Genomic DNA, 24,563 nt, shown 5'->3' on the forward strand with positions numbered 1-24,563 from the left:
CATCCCAAGTGTCTGGGAATCCACAGCCATTCCCTTTCTGAAGCTATTTGTACAATCTCATCAACTTGAATTTTTCCTTTATGGTATTTCCCCTTCAAGCTTGTTGCTAACATCTGAGTGCCAGAAATTTGTATGATATGTAAGAGTTTTTGCTAAACAATCTCAAAAGAGGCCATCTTTCTAATGAAAAGTGAACGCTAAGGATTTCAGCAACAGAAATATTCAAAACCAGCCATGTTAGGAGTAGTTCAAATATTTTTGACTCTAACTGGGAGCCAACGCTCCCAATCTGAGTCACTTAGGAAAACATTACCCTAGATCACAACGTGAGGCTAACAATGCAAACTTTAACTGCAAGACCCAAGCTGGGAAAATGCAGGTGCCGAAACACGAAAACGAAGGTGACCCGGTGGCAGGTTTGGTGCTGTCTCAGGAGGACTCACATGTCCCCACTCGAAGCAAATGGAGCATCCAGGTCTACTGCCTCACACTCCCAGCACAATCTTATACCATGTATTTGTCAGGGAGGAGAAAAACATGACCCAGATTACAGACACCCTGCTCTGCCTATACTGTCTGAATTCTCCCAGGTCTTTGGCAAGATCCAGTGTTGACCTGGGACTGTCCCAGCAAGGCAAAATTGTCCCCATTGCTTAAAAACATTATTGATTCCCAGTTTTTGTAAATGTCACTTGAACTAAAACAACAGCCTCATATAGCACCGTCGATTAAAATAAAATACTGAATTTCGGGACACAGCCAAGTTGGAAACAGGTTTTCTGCGTGCAGTTTCTCAGGCTTTCAGATAATATTTGATGAAAAAGTATGCAATATCAAGGATGCAAAGGAAGTTTACTGTATCCCAGGCAAATGTGCATGCTGAAGGGAGAGAGTCTGTCATTAAATAAAATAATTTTGAGATAGTTCATCTAGTACAACTACAACACAAAGAGGGGGAATAACAGTAAGACAGAACACCATAACCTACAGAAAGGATTTTATTTTAACACATGGGGGTGTAACCAAAGGCCAGTACACTGTACTGCACTGGATTTTACTCAGTTCATATACAGCAGTCACCAGAATATTCTCAGGTACAGTAGCTCAATAAACTTTTGTTTCAGAACAAAAAAGTGTCTTTCCAAAAGTCAGTTTCAAAGTTCCCTAGATTTTCTGGGGCTCTCTGGTTTCTTCCTTTTGCTTCTTCTAAATATAGATGAATTTTAGAAAGAAGATTAAAAAAACACCATTATAAATGAAAAGCTTATCTTTTAAGATAAACTGGTTTTACCCGGTGAATGGTCTAGGAACCTGAGTCCGTACTTTGCCTTCAGAAACTGCCCACAGTTCAGATAGATGTCTTAAAAAAAATACTAAAAAAGATTAACAAAAGGCTCATTCCCTGCGTTGCTCTCTCACAGTCTGGGTGCTGTGCTGCTCTCTCTCAGTCTGATTAGATTTCCCAGCAAAAGGAAAGGAGAGAGAGATAACATGAAGAATATAACGATAAAAGCAGATGTATTCACCTGGTCCACAATTCTTTGTATATCTGAATCTCCTGCTGACTTCAGGTTAAGCTTTTGAGTCCAGTGAGAAAAACACTGGGAACCAGGAACTATTGAGCAGGGAAAAATAAGACTCAGCTTTGTATTCGCTCCGTTTGCTGTGCAATGCAATGAGAAGCACTTGTACCTAGTACATTTTCCAATCTTGCATGTTTTAAAAAGTGTGAGGGTACAAACCTTCTGTGTATGATGGATTGTCATAATGCACCTCCATAAGAACAAACTGAGGGTCAGCTGCCGTGCCAATGGATAAGCCAACGTGAGAAGGGTAGGTGAAGCCCTGGAAATCAACACACGCGTACAGAGTTAAGGTATTTTTGCCATGGTTAAGAGTTACTTTCTTTTCATAAATACATAGAAATTTTTTTGCAACAATGCAACCATATTAACAATAAAACTTACAAAGGTAACTGCTTTTAAAACTTTCTGAACATGGCATTGTGGCGTAATAGATTTCTTATATATTCAATGCACTAAACAACTATGTCAGTATAAAATAGTAGATCCTATACTTGCTAGAGGATAAAACCCTAGGCAAACTGGTCTGACCTCACTGCTGACCCTGCTTTCAGTAGGAGGCTGGACTAGAGACTTCCTGGGGTCCCTTCTAACCTGCATTATCCTGTGATCTTATGATTATTTATCCTGTATTTATTGCTTGAGCGGAAAAGGAAAATTCCATTTTAAATGTATAAACATTGCATTATCAAGCAGTTAGTCTGACAATAAAACCCTTATGAAAAAGTGAATCGACATTTTAAAATGTTCCCAGTTTCTAAAAGCAGTAATTTCCAGGGAATACTGAGGTTGTATGTAATTAGATTGTTTTTTCTGCACAAATCACTGCACGCTAAGTAAAATGATTTGAACAACAAAGATGATGATCATGGTTACATTTACATTAGTAAGCCATGTAGTGCAAAAGAAATAGCTCTGTACAGTGGAACAGCTTGTGTTGGACCCACTGTCGCCAAAGGATGCTCCTTTTGACAAGCTCCAGTCAGATCCCATGCACTGAACCCCATTTATTGCTGGGAGGTGCTGGGTTCACCCCTGCACTTTCAGTTTAACTTCATCCCAAAGGGGGCTGTGCAAGTTCTCAAGCCACTCGTGATGATAAACAGAGCTTGGTGAGTGCGGATAACTGGGAGAGTTACTTAAAAGCTCACTCCTGATTCAAATTGAAATACCAGTATCTTCTAAAAGTGAACTCATTTACCAAATTTGCTTTTATAGGAATTAATCTGCATCATTTTAGAGTATATAGCTAGTATTTTAATACGCAATTTGAGATTCTAACTTTCTAACACATGCAATTTGAGATCTCAACTTTCTGATGCTTGATGGGCTTTAATGAAGTAATCGTAGTATATAGTAATAAATATTATCACCTCCACTCTACGTAAGGGTAAACTGAAGTAACTGAAGTGGGTACTCCAGTAAACCTGAATGTAACCCAGATCTGTCAGATTCCTCTCTACAGGTCTTTAACAACGGGATCAGCCCTGCAAAAGCCTCCATAGTGCTTGTCAAATGATAACTTATTTATATGAGTTTTTTATTTCGCTTAGATTAAGACATTTGAAAGTAGAAATACTAGGTCAGAGCATAGCTGATGGCGAAAATGCACAAAGCATACATCAGGGATAATGTTCACAGTGGATCTGACTTTTTTTGATGGGTCCGTGTAGCAGCTCTGGCTTCCTCACACTGCAGCACTGGAAGACGGTTTTGGACTGCAGGTTGGCAAACGAAGGCTCCAGAAACTCATCACCCCAGACCCTCTCTGTGCCCACACCATCATTTGTGTGGGCACACAGTGAATCAAGGGGGTAAAGAAGAGGTGAGATTCTTTTGGCAGTAATGCTGCCTTATGTCACCTGGAAGCATTAATTGCAGCCTAAATTAACGTATGAAATAAGCTGAAAACACAGCCTGGGGTCAACATGGCATCAAAGACTATGTTTTCTGTAGATATGCCCCATTGCCACGAGGAAAGTGGTCCTTGTGGTGGCTCTGCACCGACACAGGATCACTCCTACACTGAAATGATGTCTCTTTGGGCTGGGTGGGAAACTTCAGAATGATATGCCTGATTGGGGCAACACTTTAAGTAGGTCCTGGTGAGGCACATAATGAATTAAATCTATGTCTAACAATTTGGAAAGTCTTGCCTCCATGTCTTTTATGGAGTCACCTAGAGAGACTGCTCTTCTTCCTATCATTCCCCACAGGTGGCAGACACTGGTCATTGCTGGAGGCAGTGTAATTCCATATTAGATGGGACAAGCTGATACAGCAACAGACTACCATGCTCCCGAGCCACCTTTCTTCCCCTAAGGCATCAACTCTCTTTATCCTATTTTCACTACTTCTAGATTGTCACTCAGGATGATCATTGCATTTCACACTTAAAAGGCCAACAAGAAGTTGAGGACTTACTGGTGAGGCATTTAGGGATCGTTATTGTGTATCGTTAAAAACAGATTAACTAACGACTAATATACTAGGAAGAAGCTTCATTATGATACACAACCTCCTAAAGCCCCATTGATGAACCATGCTAGACAGCCATTCATCCTACCTCTCCTCCAATGGCCCAAGCAAAAATGACCGTCTCACATGTGAGAAAAGAGTCTGGCATGTTGGGGTGGTAACACTCATGCCCGTAGTCCAGCACACTGTCGTTCAAGTTGCTGCTGCACTGGTAGAGCAGGATATGGTGCACCAGATTCTCGTGGCCTTTCTGGATCAATGGCTCAACCTGTCAATGTTAAAATGAAAAAGAAAAAGAAAGAAAACACATCATTTCAGATGTGACTATTTCAATGCAGGTATGCAGACAGAACTAAAAATTATATGGTGCATTTATTTTAAAAGAGGAGACTTGACAATTATAGTTAGGTTGAGATGTTACTTCAGCAGTCTGCAATCCCAAGCATTGAAAACTTCATTGCCCAAGTGCATCAATGGGGGACAGGAAGAAAATTCTGTCTCAACGAAACTTCTGTTGCCATCTGTCTTGTTCTCTCTTCTCCTACCCCAGTCTTGCAGTCACTTGTCTTTCTCCCTGCCCAATCTCGTTTAGCCACATTCCAGCATGAAGGGGATATAAACCAGCTGAAAGTCTGTTCAGCTAAACCAGCTTGGTATCTGAACTACTCAGAACTTTTCACTCCTGTTTCTGCCTCTTTTGTACTATCTCAAACTACAGCTGCCCATAGATTCTGTACATCTAGGGTGAGCCTGGAGGTATACCCCACATTCCTCAGCAGCTCAAGATGGACTTTCAAATTTTTTTGACATCTACAAGAAATTAGAATTATTTTACAATCTGCTCAATTGTAAAGACTTTATTTAACATGAAGTCACTCCTGAGAGGTCGGGTACTCCAGCCTGTTTATGGCAGTGATGAGCTGGAGGGCACTCAGGGGTGCCCGGGTGCCCTCAGTATAATTTGACCACTGAATTTCAGGGTAGGCTGAAATGATTTCATTCCCACATAAGAGTGTTCATTCTCTATTTGGATGGATGGTGTTAAATCATCTCTGTCAGAGATGACATCCCTGGGGCAAACATGAATACTTTTGAAAAAAATTATTTTGCTTTTCAGAAGGATCATATTCCACAAAATGTCAGCATGTAGAAAACAGTATTACAATGAAAGGAGTTCTTCCCTTGCTTTTGCTTTCAAAGATTGCACCCCATTCTATCATATCTACCTTCAAGATGAATAAGATAAACGATGTTTTCACAATAAAAGTAAAGCTGTGGCAATGCAACTCTTAAGATGTAAGGTGCCAAGCAGTATTGCCTTTTAACATTGGGAAAGAGAGGTATTTTATACAGGCAACAAATGTATATACATCCTAACTTTGCTTCAATTTTTTTTGCAAGCACACGAACCCCAGCTACCAGAGGACCAGAACAGGGTAAGCAAGCATAGTTTATTACATTAATAAAATATTGTCAACACAGTATTGTTACCAGAAATTTATCTCTCTGCACTTTGTTCAAACCACTAAACCAATTACAAAAGAGGAAAGGCAGGAAGAAGCAACCAGAGCCTGTGCATATCAAGACCACCCTCATTGATATGAATCTGCAAAACACCATTGAAGTTGGGCTCTCGGGGAGTCCAGCTGCTGCTGAGTACCTGCATGTCTGTCCAAGAAGTGCACAACCCAAAACCACCCACTTCACTGCTCTTAGAAGTCAATGGAAGGATGCCAACTTACATGGATGCACCAAAGTTTTTTTCTGATGACAAGACTGAAATACTTCACAAGAGATCTTCTGTGCTGTTCTCAGTAATCCCTATCTCAGTTAGCATTACCATCATCATGAATTACTGTACTATGGAAGTAAAAGGTATTTTTGAAGGAGGCAACAGTCAGTTTTCCCATCAGATAGGAATTTACTCACAAATATATCAGACTGACTGATAAAGATTCAGAAATCCATTTCAGCTTGATGCTGCTTCTTCCTTTTGCTCCATCATATACCTACATATTTATCCAAACACTGCAGAACCAAAATACACTCATATCATGGCAGCTTATACATTAAATTTAGCAGTATATATCTCAAGAATGCTGAAGCTCCACATAATGTATAGGTTAGTCAGGGAAATGGTTATGGGAATATTATCGCTGTATCTACCAAGAAAAAGGAGTATTTTTGTCCCAACATGTGATAGTTCTGCCTGCTGCTACAAGATCCCAGCACCTGCTGTGCTTACCATCGCTATTTCAAAAACAGCTTCCCCTCAAAACAATGGGACATCACCAAAATTAGAAACTCACATCCTGTCATCGGTTTTTAGTGTCAGTTACCTAAACAATAACAGCACTTCAAAAAGTAGTTTTGTTCAGCTTTCTTTAGTGAAGAAAAAAAAAAATAAAACAAACCCTTAAGCATCTTTCCGATGCATCCTGTAGGACAACTTATATTCTTCAAATGAACAAATAAATAATGAAAAGCAGCAGTAAAGTTACATTTTTTACACACTTTTATTACAACTTGATTAAAGAGGTGCCACCTTTCTCTCTCTTCTTTTAAACAAACAGAGAAAAAAAGAAACTATTAGGAGTGGTCAAAAAATCTATTAACAAAAATCAGGAAAATCTCATTAATCAAAAATCGTTCATTTCCCAGAAATGTATGGAAAAATTTTAATGACCAGCTCCCGAAGGCTCACAACATCATTTCTGATTGAAACAAGAGAAGGAAGAGGAGCAGACCCCCTAGACACATTGGCTTCCCTTTCTCTGATCCGATGAATAGCAAACTGTAATTTACTTACTAGAATAACTTCAGCAGAAAATTAAAAAAATACCATCTCATTCTTTAGTGTAGTGATTAACTGCAGCAGGGATTTAAACATGTCATTCTACATCCCAGGTGAGTGCTGCCCTCTTTATTCAGCCATTTGTTATTTTAGCTTATAGAATAAGAAGTCGATTATTTAGGCTGCCTCCCTCTTCCTCTCTCACTTTCCACAAAGAGCAACTGTACATCTTAGTTTGCTCCAAGCTGAAAAGAAATTCAAAAACCTCATTTTTTTTTCAAATAAACAAAATTCTTGTTTTCTGGCCAGCCTTACAAACAACGATGAACAATGACCAAGTTTCTCAAATACAGGGCCAAATTCAGCAAATCACTAATGCATTTAAAAGTGCACACAAGTAGTCCCACGTGTAAAATTAGTTACTAGAGCAGGTATCTACAATTAAACATCTAGATCAGGGTGGCCTGGTTTCCAGAGTACTTGCGGTCTCAATGAATGATAACACAATTAGCAGGGCTCATCTCCCACAAGGTTAGTCCTGTTTTAACAGATCTTTATCAATCTTGATCCCTACCCATAGGCATTCATTTTTAAAACATGGACTGTTTAATGCACACATTCAAATTTTCCAGTTTTTTAATTTTTTTAAGCATGAAGTTTTTGGTTTTTTGACAGTCTTTAATCCCCAAATCACACAATGGAAAGCTAAGCTAAGCCAAAATCTACTTTTGCAGGTCTCCAGTCACCGTAATAGTGGACCAACCCTGAAAAGTCACCGTGACTGTCTTGTGAATTTGTCTCAGGAAACAGTGCAACTTTTAGAATACTTATGAAAAGATAATAATTTACTGTGGTAAATTAGGACAAGGGAGTGAAATACAGAAAAAAGTTATTAAAATAGGCATAGTACATAACAGTCAATAAACTCTGCAGATTTAACTGAACAATTCATTCTTATCTGGATACTTATTTATACACAGCCTTGTTCACTCTGTTCTCATAGTGTAAGGGGACTCTCAAATGACACTTTCAGCCACCAAGAACTGAGTAACATAGATAGATTGCAGTGAAAATGGGAATCCACCTTTCACTTTCAATAATTATGAGGAAACCTGTGATTTTGAAATGTAGTTCCTTCCCCTTTCCTTGCTAATTCCTACCCACCTCTTGTTAGCCAAGGGAGTCAAGAAAGAGGTTGAAAGGAAATATGAATATAAGTACCTATTTTTCCCCATTTTACCTCATTCTTTGAGGTTCATCTGTGGCGTTTTCACCGTTGCTGACATGCAAGGAAGACCCAGCTGTCAGGGTTCATCTCTTTGCCATGTTGTGAATAAGCCTGCAGAGATATTGCACCTCGGTGACTTCTTCCCCTGCAGGCAAAGTGCATTTTCTGCTTGACATTTCCCAACTGCCAGAGGCTCAGAGAACAAAAGCTTTATGTCCACCCTACATCAAAATGCTGAAAGCGTTGGGACTGCAAAATATAAGTGCATGCAACAAGACACAATCTCTCCTGCTTTTCATGAAACCTGCAGAAAGAAGCTCCTGTTTTATTATTCATGATGATTTGCTTTCTGCATCCTCTCTACCTTTCTTGAAAGCCTGGGCAAAAGACCTTTCTAACTGAGCACACTGACATATATGAACCTATCTGACTCCCACTAACAGAGGTAAAAAGTAATAGATGACTGGACGTGGCACTTAGTGCCATGGTCTAGTCGACATGGTGATGTTAGGGCAAAGGTTGGACTCGATGATCCCAGAGGTTTCTTCCAACCAAATCGATTCTGTGATTCTCTGATTCTGTGTGATATTATAATCCCACACCACATCAAATCAAGGTTTCCAAAGAAGCAGGTATTTAAAATACACCGCATTCAAATGCAAAATGAAGAGACTGCCTTCTGGAACCAAAAGTATGGGTTATGGTTATGGTTATGTGTTTGGTTAGCATGACCTGTACTTGTCAGGCAGATTGGGAGGTTTTACAGAGCGCCTTTCATCATACTGAATGTCGTAGCACTTCTGAAAACACTGACTTTCAAAGAATGTAAAATAACAAATTTTCAATTTATTATCAAGTTAAAGCAGATAATATGTGTGCTTTCCACCTGTTAATTTAAAAGAAGCCCTCTTCTCGTCAACAGGTTGACATCACACAAACAAAGAAAATGCTTACATCTGCCACTGCCCAGTTACTCAGCTTCAATTTTTCTCCCTCTTTTCTCTGTTTCCTATTATCCCTTTACCTATTGCACAAACTGAACATACCACATGTCATTGTTTCTTAAAAAAACAAGCCAAAATTGTAACATAATAAAGTTTTGCATCTCAAGCTGCTGATAAGCAAGGTCAAGATACTAATGTATGATGTATTAAACAGGATGAAAATGTGAACAGCTGAAATAGTCCAAGAAGTTAGACTCCCTACAAGGGAAAAATATCTCCAGAAACCTGGAAGTCTTTCTTGCTTATTCCTGTTTTTCTCTCTTTTTATTTGCTTTCCTTTCTTTGATGTTAACAGCTGTGGTTTGCTCTTCATGCCTGCTTGTGTGAATGATGAAAGTAAACTATATCCATAGTCTCCCTATAGTGTCCCTGCTAGAAAATACAGCCCCCTGAATGTCAGAAAACAAAAAGCTGGCTTTATTTCTATATATGAAAATGGCAAAAGGTTTTTGATCTTGTTGCAGCGATGCTTCTACACTGAAATGTCAATGAAAATGATTTTATTTTTTTCCAGCTCAAAAGGTAGATTCCACTGAATCTTACATTTTAAAGACACTATGGGATGGTATATTGCCATATAAATGACTTTGAATAAGGCCACAGCCTTGCAAAACACCTCGTGTACATAGCCGGTGGTGACACAGGGAAAAAACATCATTCTATAATCTCAAAACTGAGAGTAAAAATTTGACACAATATTTTTGTCCTGGCACTGCTGCATCTAAGAGAGTTTCTAGCCTGTGATTAGTTATTTTATTGTATGAGCTTGCCATGTCTCTGATTGATTAACTAAGACCAAAAAAGTGATGGTTGTGAAACTGGGTACTGGCTGAGTTTACTTGAGAGAATTTTTGTAGCAGAAGACCAAGTTATAAGGTCTCTGCTTTCTATACTCATCCTCAGGAAGAACTATTACATTCTTACCGATTACTACGGTCTTTGTACTTCTTTCACATCTGTGTACCATGTACATATGTGGAAATATTTGTCTGCCTTACTTAGAAAATTTCTTCAAAGGTAGACACTATGTCTTCTTATTAGGAAGCATCAAGAATTTTTCTGATTTTTTTTTTTTTTTGCTTTTCAAAAGTGTAGCTGTGGAATGAACAAATATTTATCTAAAACATCTCTTTTAAGTTTTTAGATTTTTCTTCAGAAAAGCAAATACTTAGAATACTTGGCTTAATAAAGTTGGGTCTTTTTCAGCAAAAATCCATGTATTCCAGAAAAAAAATCAATAATAATATGGTTTTATTTTCATATAAACGTTCTGAAAGAAAAACACTGGTCGTCTGCTGCCTAACATTGCTTCTTGCACACAACCCAGAGGTGTGCTGAGAAAAAACTCAAGCGCTGGAAATATGCCTCTGAGCTGGGGTAGATGTTTAAGTCCATGACCCCGGGGCAGACCAGGGTTTTAACCCTAACAACCTAACAGCTATCTCATGTCAGCAGAAAGGCCTGCCTAGGCCAGCGTCACATCTGGGACACTAATCCGCTGCAGACTTTCAGCCCAGAGTTCAGGCATCCCGGGGTCAGGCAGGGACCACCCGCCCAGCATCCCCACCCCACCCTGCCTGCCAGAAAGCATTACATTAATGCCACAGAACAGTTAGAGCTGAAAGAGATACCTCCAGTGCTCAACCAGCTGCAGTCTAGCATGGACTAGCTGCCGTAATCTTCCCCGAGACCAGCGGTATCATTTGCGTGTACACAGCTAAGTGCCCATTTCTGTTTTCCTCACTGCACAATCCAGATCCTAAATTCAGTCATCATTACTAACAAAGCCCTTTAAATCGCTCTCTGTCCCAAGCACTTCTGACTTTACACTGTGCCACTTACTTAGAAAGGTGTCTGTTTTGGTGAGTGAATTGCAGGTGGCAAAGCCAATGTTTCTGGTTCACTGTTGGTCATCTATGTACAACGGGGAGCATTACTGCTTAACTTGAATTGTCCTTCAAATGTAAAAACAGTCACCCAAATTATTTTCATACACATTTTTTCACATCTTCCAGCTGGAGGAAAATATAACCTGTGTAGTTAGTGACATATCTTGATTCTCGTATTTTAATAAAAAAGACATGGAAAGGAGAAAAAGGTCCAGGCAACAGCAACCATGCCCACCCCCAGCCTCATAATGTGATTAGGTAAGGTCTCCTTGGAGGATGGACATTTTCCAGACCAAAAAACAGAAGTTCCATACAACTTAAGGTATTAAAATTTGCATGATTCCTCCTTAATATGTGTGGAGGTTGGGTTTTTTTCCAAAGAGAGATTCAAATACAGGACATAATCCTGAAATAACAGTGCTGACTTATTTATTTATTTAATTAAGCAATATTGTTGGCATTTGGGTTTAACTGGTTTTGGGTATACTTTAAAACACGTAACAAAAATTCTAACATCACTGTGAGGAAAAAGTCTTTCCCACATGAATGGAAAACCTTATTCAAAGCACAGATATTTCCTGTTCTTGCTGTAAAGAAGAAAGGATCTGTTTACTCAGTGACTGCGTTGTTCAATGAAAGCTCTTATTTAAGTTTTATTAGTATACTGCATTAAGAAGTAATTACCACACCTCCATTTTAAGCTGCAGAATTTTTATTGGAAAGGAATACGTACTTTCAGGTAAAAGTTACTGTTGCTGTTGCTGTTAGCTTGGAGAGAAGGCTATATATCTAAATCCACACAAATCCTTCTGTTCCCACACACTACTGCTAATGATTACATTGCAGGTCCAGAATTTCTACAGGTCTGTGTGCAGAACAACTTAAATATTTTAATTAGGAAAGAGGAATCAGATAATACGGTAACCAATAAAACCAAACATTTAAAAACTAGAGATGGGTTTAGGGTTTCTTGTTCTCTCTACCATCAAGTCCCTTCCTAAGTTCTTACTCCTAATTAATCACCTGGCACTCCGCCACTCATAAAGAGTTTCAGACTTTAAAGGCATGCAGCAATTTAGACTAAATCCAAAAGAAGTATACCTCAAAGAAATATTCATAAAACATTGTTTCTGCCTGAGGTATGTCTGAAGATTTAAGATAATGCTTCTAGTAACAGTTAAAAAGTATAACCCTGAGGAGCAATCTGATAAAAAGCTCAGGTCAAGAAAAAACATGTTTCGTTCGGTTACGCTTCCTGGCAATACCCACATTGCACTCCTAAGCAGCAGACATCAGCGGAGTGGTTGCGGTATTCGGTACGGCCATGCTCTCTCAGTGCAGTTAACACGCTCCAAGCAGAATTAATAGGCAATTAATCAGCAACATCATTACTTTCTTGTGAAAACCGTATCATAATAAAGTAATACGTAACCAAATATGTTTCAGATCTAAAGCCAAAATGGGTAGCCTATAAGAGTTTATTCAAGAGGATCATATAATTTGAATAGTATAAATAATAAAGTCAATGAAGGTACTCCCTTTTGTTCATGAAATCATCATTCATGCACAGTGATGTCTCTCTATTTCTTTGAGACGGCGATGGAAGATGTTTTAATTCTATTGTACAGCTGCAAAACGTTCCCTTCGATCGTGTAGCTTACTAACATTATACTTTTTCTCCTCCTGCTCGGGAGTGAACGTGCAGCTTTGCCCGAAGACAGAGCACGTGAGAATTTAAAGCATGTTTGTTTCCCGTTTTACACACACAGGGGTATACTGTCAGGAAACGTGTTTTCTGACAAGGAAATGCTGACTTTTGTGAAGGACTACCAAAAGGGAACACAAACGAGAAAGACCTTAGGCATTCGCATACTGAGGTTCTACAGGAGTCACCAACCTGAATGCTCTGGCACCTAAAGTCTGCTGAAGAGAAAGCACGGGATAAAATAAGCACAAGGTTCATGATTTTGACATGACACAGCCTCCTGAGTCAGACGAACAAATCTCGAGCACTATTGCTCATAACCCTTTCAAAATTTATATTTACAGGGTTAACATAACAAACATGAGATGGCTTACAAAATAAGCCCAAGCCAGATCCTGTTACCCTTGTGCAGGGCTCCAACACCCCTCAATGGCACCCATGAAGTCACACAACAAGGGCGATTTTCAGATGACATGGTTCTTTTGAAGTCCCTTGAGAATACTGTATTAAAATGATACTATACTAATTGTCTAGAACCCAAAACCATAATTGGCACTTCATAAAACAGAAAAACACAGTTCCAGCATGAGTAACTTCAGAGACAGTAATGGAAAGATCACTGAAATGAGGGGATGGAGAAAGGAGACTGAAGTGCATTAGTTTGCAGTTTCTAATAATTTGCTTAGATATTTAGGTTTTCTCAGGTTAGGGTGTTTGGCGTTTGGGGGTGTTATTTGTCTGTTTTAGTTAGATCCAAGATGTAAATTATTTTCATACCAGGTAAAATTTCACTTCAGTCTTGATGCAAAGAGAAACTATTCACCATCTACCTGTGGTTCAGTTGTCATCTGTGTGGAATTCAATGCTATGTATCCTATGTGTGGAGGTGGTGGAGTGGTATTGTCTGACAACTGTCTGTCTACTCTTCCACTGTTATTAATGTTCTTTCTTTCTATTTTACCCCTGGGAGTCAACGAATCTATGCTCTGGACATAGCTGCGACTACTGTGCATTGCAAGTGGACACAGAGATGGAGAGGGTATCATAACATCATCCTCTGAAAACTAACCCCAGTACCTAATGCTGGGGTTGCAGAGTGAGGGGTTGGTACTGAAGAGAAACTCTTTAAACAGTTAGATCAGAAATGAAATTTCTTCATCATTTAAATGACGTTGGAGCAATTAAATGTGGCCCTATGGAAAATTTGTGTAAGATGCTGCTGCCATGTGACTTCCCTGAATTAGAAAGTTGATCTTAAAAAGTAATGCCAAGATGCTAGTAGGACCAAGGTAGATCTGCTCTGTGATCCATCCAGACACTCACTTCACACCGTGCAAGTTAGCTCCATCAAGTCAGATTTTGCTGCCTATGAACCTGCTGCTCTGGTATATGCACAGAAGATGCTTTATAATTGCTCATCTAAGGCCCAGTTCTACTCTGAAAGATTTTACTGCCTGCTATGATAAGAAGCGTTCATCAGTTGGCTGCAGACAATTCCTAGACACAATTTTCTTATCTTTTCAGTGCACTACCTAATCACAGGCTCACGCTAAAACCAAACACAAAGCTAAGCATGAGGAAGAAGAAACAAAGACATGGGACAAGACAAAATGGGTTAATCAGTAGCAACCCTCTCCTGAAGATCACCCCAGAAATCATCTCAGAATTGGGAGACGAAGCTCAGAGAGCTTCATAAAAATTGTACCTTCCCCTTCTCCGTGCTCACCATTGGTCTTATTTTAAGGTAAGGCTCCTGTCATCTAATACTTGTATGTAACTATAAATTACATAACTTCTGACTTTCATTTAACTAGAAAATCACAAGATTTTCCAACAATGTGCTGGCATAGTCAAGACATTGTCATAATGGATGGATGTTGTTTTAATTTAAGAAAGAAAAATCAAATAAACTGGATTAAAATAACTAGATGTTCAAGTTTGCTGATGACAGAAATGAAGTAGATTATTTTTGCATACCAAATATGGAATAAATAATGCAGCAATAGCTGTATAGTTTAAGTATTCTTGTTGCAAAGATATACAAGTGAAACGAAAGAAGACTACCGCAAAATAAGAGTATGTTCCACTAAGAAGTATAAAGTTTGGTGTGACAGTAAAATCTGTGGTCATATGTAGTTTCATCTTTGATCACAGAATGAAATAATATATGAAGTAATTTGACATATGAAATAATTTAGCAGAATATGAGAGAAGATGATAATTCTGTTATTTCCTGAGACAGTTACTTGGGAAACTTTTAATTTCCAGTCAGTTCAGTTATAAGATTCTTTAACACTGCAAAGTCTAATGGGCCAATTCAGGCTTGCACAGAAGAGACAGCCCTCCAGATCAAAGGGCAGAGAGCTTACAAGCTCTGCAGTGTAAGACGAGCGTTTAGTTGCCAATCATCTAATTTACCAAGGCTGAAATTGCTTCGCAGGGGAACATACAGGAAAATACAGAACATCTGTTTACGTCAGGCTATGTGATGCAATTTGCTGGCGTTATCACATTTAGCAAAACATAAAAGTTCAAGCCAGAGAACAGCAAGCAGTTACTGTCTGGTATCACTCAAGTTAAAAATCAGTGCCCTCATTTAGGTTCTGAAGGCTACAAGCTGCCCTTCTGGCTTTCAATCAATCAGTCTCCTAAACTGGAGTCCCTTTGTATTTTCACACTGGGGTCTTTGGTATTACTAAAGCATTCCACTGTCAAAAAGCAGAGTTACCCTTGGCAACAAGTTTTTTTGGAGTTTTTATTTCCTTATCGGAGATTGCCCCGAAACTGAACATGAAGATTAACTAGCAGCTGCTGGTGTGCTCTAATACAGGCCTTTCTTTAGCTGAAAAGAGGCTCCCTTTTCTAAGGAGATCAACAATGGAAAACTTTGGTGCTTATATAAAAATATACCCAATGTAACGCTTCTCAGCTAATGCTAAATAATTAAGTTTTTTCTGGTGATAAGCTTGGTCTGTTTTCACTAGTCACATCCTAATTTCAGTGCCAAAAAATTACACAGCGTTTGTGGTTGAGAAAAATCCACTTTTCCCAAAGGCATATTAAAAAAAAAAGTATTATTTTGCAATTTTGCTCCTATCACCACCTCTTCTCTCCCCTGACCATTTTGGTGGGACATGTCTCCCCTGACTCATCCATTTGAGAGCTACGTATCCAATACAGGCTGGTTATCTGGGTTCTCTCGTCCGTCAATGGAAAGAGAGACTGAACCATATAGGGGATGCTTGAGCTCATGTGTTTCAGACTCCTCCTCTAGGATGATAAAAAAGGCTCTTTTTGCCACTCTCTAAGGTCATTTAAACAGCTGGCTCAGACCTGTAAATAAGTCAGGTTAGATGAGAGGTCTTTGTGGTTGGAAATTTACTGTCTTTAATACGTTGCTTGAGTTTAATTTAGTATTAATGAGGTGTACTTAAGAGATACTGAATTTTGACCACGTAGCCGAATCCCCAGCATGGAGCTTCTTCCCCATTTCACCAGCGCTAAACCTGCTCACTCCATTCTCATAGGCAGGTTCAAATAACGCACATGAAAGGAGTGCTTTATACAGGAATCCAAACGTTTAAGGGCTTAGAAAATGCAGCCTACTACCCTCCTTTCCAACACCAAATGCCCTCTAAAACCGGGTGTCACATCAAAACGGTTCTCTTACAGAACCTGAAGTATTTTACGATCTTGAGCACAGCTGCATCACAGTCTTTCTGCCAGTATTTCTCTGACTATAGTAGTTTTAAAAAAAAAAACAGAAAGATTGGAACTATAGGAAACTGAGTAATTCTTAGAGAAAAGACATGTAGATACAACTAAATGACCCTACTACTCAATTGCATTTGTTATTTCACATAAACTGCTTTTCCTACTCTTAATAGTGAAATTCAATGTCCAACGTGTGTTTGTCTATGGGTTTATTACTACTCAAGCCCAGGGAACTATGTCCCTGAGGAAAACACAGTATATTTCAGAGAAATTAAGAAAATATAGAGGGAAAATTTACAGTCTTGAAACGAGCATGGACATGCTATACACTGAAGCTGAAAAGTTTCACACAAATTGATTATGGCATGTCTGGCATGTAGAATATACATACCATTCCTTCACCGGTATATACTGTAAATTTTCAGAAGTTTACACACAGCATTAAACAATTTGTCAGGTGTAGTGGGAGACCACAGGTACAGAGAATTCACAGAAAATGTAGAGACAGTAGAGGAAATACTGTATCTTAAGGTTTTTTAATTGCAGCAGAAAAAACAGTGGAGTACATGGGAGACCTGCGGTTGATGTGAAGCCAAAGTAATGACTCTTTAGCAGATGCAGTTATATTAATAAGCAATACATTTAAATTAAACTAACAGAAGACATGGGTATTGAAACCTAAGATAAAGGCAGTAATAAAAAAAAGCTGTCTCTGCAGAACTACAAGTAGAAAGAACAGTAAAAACAAGCTTTGAACATAAAGCAAAAGCTGTATTTACTGAAATACTGAGAAGTATTTCTCATGAACATGAAACAAATTTTCACTTTCACGCAGCTGGTAAACATATGCATCAGACCAGCTCACAGTAAGCAAAAAATAAATTCAGCAAATAATAGGCAGAAAAGAACAACCATCAAGATCAGTCTTACAAACTGTCAAAGTAGAGAGAGATGTGTCAATACACACATATCCACACACATTGAAAATCGTGACAATCAGACACCTCAATGGTACAAGAATTAAAGGATTTCAGAAGCTCCAGTGTGCTGCCACTGAACAACTTTTTTTTGGAACTGAAAGAGCAAGAAAGAGACTTTTAAAACTGGTGGTTTACAAGAGGGAGGGTGCTGCAGAGACTGCCCTTTCCAGCGCTCCTTTGGGGCAGCACCTCTCGCCCCGCAAGGCCCCGCACCCATCCCCACCGCGGCGGTGGCTCTGCCTGCAAGGGCTCTCCGCACCCAGGGAGCTGCCCTCAGCACGGCTTCGGCAGGGAGATGGAAACCTTTTCATGGAGAGGTCGGTGCATGGATGTGCCTGCTCTACCAGTGGGTCCCGACCTCCCTCCCTCGCTCTGAGGGCTCCTGCCGGAGCACAGGTCCTTCCCCAGGCGCAGTCGGTGAAACCAGAGAACTTTCTTTAGGGATGTGATTAAGAGGCACTTCCAGGCCCACTCAGAACAACAATATTTATGGAGAAGTGCAAAAATCCTAGCAAGAAATAACCTTAAACCCATCTCCGGAAAGTCTGGGCTAATAAGTGGAATGCTTTTCTCCTAAGAAAGCTACTCTGAGAAAGCTCCCGGGCTAACTTCCATATATGAGAAAAGTAAAAATCCCTGGGGTAGTAAGCCTGAGGCACATACCACAGCCTGAAGCTCAAAGCAGGCAAACAGGCCAACAGACACATGGCTGCAGAAGGAGTTTGCAGGCAGGCAGTGATGTGCACTCTCCCACGCAAAGAGCAGCCAGGGTCCACCACTCCAGGACCGCTGCAGAGCCATCCTGCAAACAGCTGAGCTGAAGAAAGGTGGTTGCCTGCTATTACCTCCAAGCAATCCCTTTTCATCTGTTCTACATATTGTTGTTTTTAAAATTAACCTATTACCCTGATAATTGGTTTTGCTAGCAAAAAAACAAAACAAAACAAAACAAAAAAACACACAGGAGGGAAAACCTGTAGAAGTTTAACAGATTTTCAAGCAGTCGCCACTGAGCCAGGTAGGCAGCTTGAAGCTGAGGAGTGATGTACTCCATTAGAGCCACAAAACCAGCTCAGTGCCTGGTACTGGTTGTAGTCTGGGTAACTCTTATCACTATTATGCCCAGCTATTGAGACATCATCTTATTTTATTTCTTAGTAGGCATAACATTATTATGAGTTATTTCTCCAGGAGTTCCCAGAGTCGTCAGAGAAGATGTCATAATGGAAGGCATTGTAGAGGTATGTAAGAAGACACAATCTCTTCCCTAGGGAAGAAGTTGCAAGAGATATGAAACAAAGGAAGATTAAACAGAGAAGTCCTAACCCTGCTGGGTGCCCCGTTACCGCAGTGAAGCTCTGTTCTCCACTGGTAAATGCAGCATAAGGAGAAATTACTTATCCATGTCCTTATTCTACATATGAGATGAACACAAGATTACAATCTTATCTCTTGCATAGTTTACATGTCATGTGGTGCAGCTTGATCAAGAACAGTCAATGAAAATATGCTGTTTCTCATTACCTGAGGTTCTCAGAAAGTTGTGTGAATATTATGTAAAGAGAAAGACATAAAGACGTACGTAATCTACCTTTGACTGATTTTGAGATCTCTTACGTAGTTATTTCTTTTTTGCGCTAACAGAATAACCCAGGCCTTGCAATTGCTACCCAAACCAGCTCTTTGATTCACTTCAAATCAAAAGCTTGCTCGTGCAAGCAATCAAGTGCAGGACAGTGACTGAGCTACCTGGAAGGCAAAGGCAGCACATTGGGACATCTGCAAAAAACGTTTCTCATTCCCCAGAGAGTCATTCACTTTGGGGGACTTTCTTTTGCATAAGAAGAAAAAGCACAAAAGAGGAAAAGGATGTGTTCTGGCCATCCTCACTATCCAGCATCAGAAATGTTTTATTTGTACAAGCTGGTCTGGTCCCATGGACCGACAGCCCACTTCCACCTTGGGGACTTGGGTTGTGCTGCTGGCACAGACCCTCCTGTTGAGTTTCACCCAAAGGGATTCAGTTCACGAGCTCCACAACTGCTCCATGGCAGTAACCATGCCAAAGTAAGCAAGAATAACTTGAAGATTCACTTCAGAAGTGTACTTCTCATCCAAACTAAAAGACTACTGTAGATGCACCTGAAGACCAAGTGTTATCACTTACCCAGCTGTTGCACCACTGGATTGTATTTACAAAATATATTTGTAAATGCTTTGAATATGTTCTGCCTGGCAGCATATAGTTACTCTTTTTTAAAATAATGTATGGTAATGGAAGGTAAAAAATCATTTTTAATTCAGAATCTGGATTCAGAATCTGGCATTCATTAACTAGAGATGATTAAAAGTCTTGGCCTCTACCTTTAATGACAGGTCTAATGTTTTTGCAGTTTCCTTCATTAAAATACTGTGCTTTCCTGATGAAATTGGTATTTTAAAAAATACATTATCATAAAATGCTCAGACAAATTTCCAAGAATCATAGAATCATTTAGGTTGGAAAGGACCTTTAAGATCATTGAGTCCAACCACAAACCTAGTATGGCCAAGTCCACCACTAAACCATGTCCCTAAGCACCACATTTACACATCTTTTAAATGCCTCCAGGGACGGTGACTTCACCACCTCCCTGGGCAGCCTGTTCCAATGCTTGACAACCCTTTCAGTGAAGATATTCTTCCTAAAGAAGAAATGAATGACAGAGAACAGCTGAACAGTATGAAAAAAAATTCTTATTATGGCTGTTGCACCTACTTGAGATCCCAGATCACCAGTAGATTTACACATACACACAGCTAAGCACACACTTCCACAGTGCTGATGGCACGTGCTATCCCACGAGAGCTGAACTGCACTGCAGTGCTCCACAAAATCATACAGGAGGACAGAAATGGGCAAAGTCAGCTCACTTGTACACTACTTAAGTAGATTGAATTATACCAGAGACGAATTTGTACCATTTTCTAAACTTCTTTTTTTTCTGTCTGTAAAAATGAGATGCTTAGGTTTGTATGAAAATTGTATCACAGAAGGAATCCATAATCCATGTCTACATCAGTATAGCTAACACAGTTTGCTCAGGCCAAATAATTTATCTGTCCTCCCCTTTGTGAAATTCAATCTTTGTTTGCATAGCTAATATCCTCCTGAGTAGCCATAAGCTTCTTCCTTTGTGTATCAGTAGGCTTTAGGAAATGTTTAATCAGTTTGCAAGAGCGCATAGATACAATTCCACAACAACTCTCTCTGTGTCATCTGCAAAAGTCACATATATGAAAATAAAAGTTGTGCCCCTGAAGAGAAATGCTAAGAAAGTGTTCCTACAAAATTCTTCTCTCTTTCTGTAATCATTTTTCTCTCCCTAAACATTTTTTAAGTGGCAAGATGAGATTTGTTTGTTTTTTTGAAGGTGGAAAATAGCTGAGTATTCTACTCTAATTTTTAATTTTATAAAAAAACAAATAAATTGCTGATTTCACAATATGATTTCTAAAATTATCATATTCTTTATACATCATTGTAAAAATAAAGAATATGAAACTATTCTGAAAAATCACTCAGTGTATTTCTGAGCTAAAATCATGTTTTAGCTTCAACCAACCACAATTTTTTAAAAAAATGAATAACCATATGTGCAGTCAGGCAAAAACATTTAAAAAAAATTCAGAAAATATAAATAATAGTTCCAGAGAACTTTCTAGAAGAACAGCATGTATCTATAAGTTCTACCAAACTTAACATGGAAAGCATGATTCTGACACTACCATTTTGAAGCTCTCACTTCAAAGCAGAAAGCTAGGAATCCTCACATATATCCTGTATTACAAGCAAATTCTGCTTTTCATACAGATCTGTGAAAGAAGCTGCCACAAATTTCAGATGTGATTAAAAATCAAGTGCCTGAAGGCAGAAATTTGGACCTTGCGATTCTTCATTCTGATAAAGTGCAGAAACCCACAATATTTCAGAATAACTATAGGTATTTCTCAGACTTACACTGGAGATCACATGTTAAGTTCTCTGAGTTAATTTAAAATTTCAGTCTTACTGAATGCATTGAGAAATATGACTGACAATAATAATAAAAAAAGGAATAGAATTGTACACTTAAAAGCATTCATGGGTTCAAAGAAACATAAAAATGAAGGCCAGAGCTATCTCACTGTGCTATCTTAAGCAGTTTAGAACACTAATAAGAAGTCATTCTTTCAGGAGGTCTTCAGTACATTGCTCCTGGGAAGGAATGTGAGAACCATCTTTCCCCCGGCACTCTTAAGCTTTCAGTTCCAAACTGAAAGAAAAGTTAGAAAATGTGTCACAGGAAAGCATGTTTATGCATGTGGGTTTTGAAATCACCTTGGATCCCACTGAACCTTGTGTGGTTGTTTACATGTTTTCACTAACTTTTAAATAAACTACAACATTCATCTCTTTTTTCATAATATTTGGCTTTTACACAGCTGAAGATAAGGGAGTCTGTGCTCACATGATATAAAGTGGCATAATTCCACTGGGGTCATCGCAAGAGAGGTGACTGGAATCAAATAAGAACCTGTCCCTTTATTTGAACAAACTTCACCATTTCATTATTTTTTAATCTAAAATTACTCTCTGTTAAAATTCATTAAATTCCTATATAAAAGGAGAAACTTGATGGAACATGCTTTTAGACAATTTTACATAGTCTTCGCCAGAAATGTTTACAGAGAGAGATAATTTCCAACCTCATTTTCTCAAGGGAGAGAGGACGTAGGAGAAGAGAAAGGGGCTCTGCCACTGCGTGTGCCGCTTGTCAGGGCACAGCAGAATCAGGTCCTAGGCACACAGACACATAAAAGCTTGACCCATGCTTGTGAAGACAAACAAGAGGTCTTGTTTTCACTCCAGTAAGTAGTGAAACAAATTTTGAAAGTGCAACAATTTATTTGAAGTGCAATTGTTATCTGAGCTCCTCTAAACTCGCTCAGCCTGAATCACTCACCTTTATCACATGATGCTTTTCATGTTGTACAGGAATCTTAAACATCTGGCACCAATATGTTGTATCCTTGTCTGGTACAGGCACCTGTCTTAATAAAAAGGGCAAGAACACAATATTATAAAAGTCATACTACCCTGTTGCATAAGCCCAAAGCTTTGGCTACCACCTTATCCCCATCTCCACATAAACCCAAAACCCAGAGTAACTTACGTCTTTGTTTGTCAAGTCAAAGTGCAGCAAAGAGGCAGATAAGACTTCTTCTTTCTCAGGATTCAGTAAACGTAGACTCTTTGTACCACGATTAGACCCGTGGTAATTTTGACCTGCTTCTCCCATGTCTTTGTGATGGTAGGCCCATATCACCCGCACTGTGCTCTCCTGAAAAAAAAAAAAACAAAACCAAAAACAAACAAACAAAAAATCCCCAAAAAGTCCATAAGGAATAGAAACAATATCTTCCTTACATAGTTCACATAATTCCTATGACAGGTATGGTGTAGGTGTTCCTGTATTTGAACAACGACAATGTATACCAGAGGAGCAGTCATCTACTGACACAAATTTGCATTTAAAATCAATAATGTTTTATACTCATAGGGTTCATCTGAGATATGCAGAAGTCGAATCTCTCTGTGACAGATTCCTTTATTACTGTTGCAAATTTAAAGCAGAATAGATGCATAAAGAGATAACCAACTAAATGCACAAAAAATTTTTTTCTCAAGATTTCACTTATTTGGCCAGCAATCAAGTTACCCCACAAAACATTTTCCAGGCTCAGCTTTGTAAAGATGTGAATACTTTCTGTGAACTGCTGTCCTTACATGCTAGGGAAGATAGACATTCAATTACAGAACAGATTTACACCTTAAAAATCAATCTGCAGCCACAGCACTGATCAATTCTCTGTAAACCATTCTCAGATTGCAATAATCACCCTTGAGTCAAAGTACCGTAATAAATCCTGAAGTGTCCCAGAATGTTAAATTATACTGAGAATTCAGAACAGGTGCGAAAACCACAGATCCATTGACTGCCTGGAAATCTGGTAGTTTATACAGCTGTGGTTTGCTTCCTGCATCGTTCAGGTCCTCATGTTGTTATTAGTGCATATATTGTGAAAACACAGATAACGAAAATAGTGTTGAACTACTATAGCAATGCTTCCAAAATGAGTAGTAAGCAAGCCAAGGCATAGAAAGCCTTGCAAATCTCTCTAACCTATCTGTCATTTCAAATACAGAAGTTATCAACGTCATATAATTTAAAATTATGCTTAGGAAATAGTACAGCAGTCCCTAGGGCAACAGAAGAATTTACCATGAAAAGTGTTTTACCATGGAAAGAGCTTTATCATAAAACTCTTCAACTTCTTAATTTTGAATAACGAAACAAAACAAATGTATACTTTAAATAGATCTTCTCCAAATTTTTTTTTAAAATCTATCTTTAAGATCAATTATAAGTTAGTGTAAGATCTAAAAAGTGTTTCTCAAGTTGGCATCTCTTGGGTGATTGCAACTGTGGGATATGGGTCTTGATCGCCCAGAGGTACTAATTTGAATCCTGTGTTCACTTGGTGTGTTAAAAATTAGAGAACATAATGAATTAAAGTAGGACAAAGAAAGCTGAAATTAAAATATAAGATTTGAATAAAACTAGCACAAGTATTTTACTTGGTTAATTCAAGTCGACCAAACAGATATTTTGGAAAGTGATTTTCTCTGATTCTGTCCTTCTACTAAGATGAGATTTTAATAACCAGTTTCATAACCACATATACCTTTGGCCTGTATTAATTACTTCACCTCTCTACATATACGTAGAGCCTCTTACCGTTATGCTCTTGTCATTTGTGTCACAAGTGTGCAGTTCTCTGCTAAAAGCCAATATTGTATGTGTACTGTTTTCCATGGCATATTCCAGATGATAATCCTGTTGAGGGTCCTTTTTTAGTACTCTGTTTTCATCTGTAAAATAATCCTGTAGAAAAGAAAAGGCAGCTCATTATTAAAATCTGATATTAAATTAAAAATGAAACTTTATGTCCAATACTGAAGCCCCTTAAAACATACCTTTATGTAAAATGCTGAAGTATCAGAGTTTTGTATCAAATGGTAAATTTGAGGTAGCACTGAACTGTTTTTTATTAAAAATCTCCAAGAAAGCAAGTCTCCTTGATAAGCAGCTTAAAGAATGTCTT

At 38.7% G+C, this 24,563-nt stretch overlaps 1 protein-coding gene across 1 annotated transcript in view; it reads right to left on the reverse strand.

Moving 5' to 3' along the window:
• The window catches only part of MOXD1 (monooxygenase, DBH-like 1), a gene marked incomplete at its 5' end in the record, with an annotated part of 38,912 nt that extends 14,549 nt beyond the window's left edge, over positions 1–24,363 (reverse strand). Inside the window, 5 exons of the mRNA XM_009698199.1 lie at positions 1,743–1,845; positions 4,150–4,329; positions 22,361–22,444; positions 22,571–22,738; positions 24,197–24,363. Coding sequence (XP_009696501.1) covers positions 1,743–1,845; positions 4,150–4,329; positions 22,361–22,444; positions 22,571–22,738; positions 24,197–24,363 — 702 coding nt within the window. The remainder of the gene's footprint in view (positions 1–1,742; positions 1,846–4,149; positions 4,330–22,360; positions 22,445–22,570; positions 22,739–24,196) is intronic.
• Between the last annotated feature and the right edge of the window lie 200 nt (positions 24,364–24,563).

The sequence above is a fragment of the Cariama cristata genome, unplaced genomic scaffold, assembly GCF_000690535.1.
Source record: "Cariama cristata isolate BGI_N322 unplaced genomic scaffold, ASM69053v1 scaffold18610, whole genome shotgun sequence".
Classification (NCBI taxonomy): domain Eukaryota; kingdom Metazoa; phylum Chordata; class Aves; order Cariamiformes; family Cariamidae; genus Cariama; species Cariama cristata.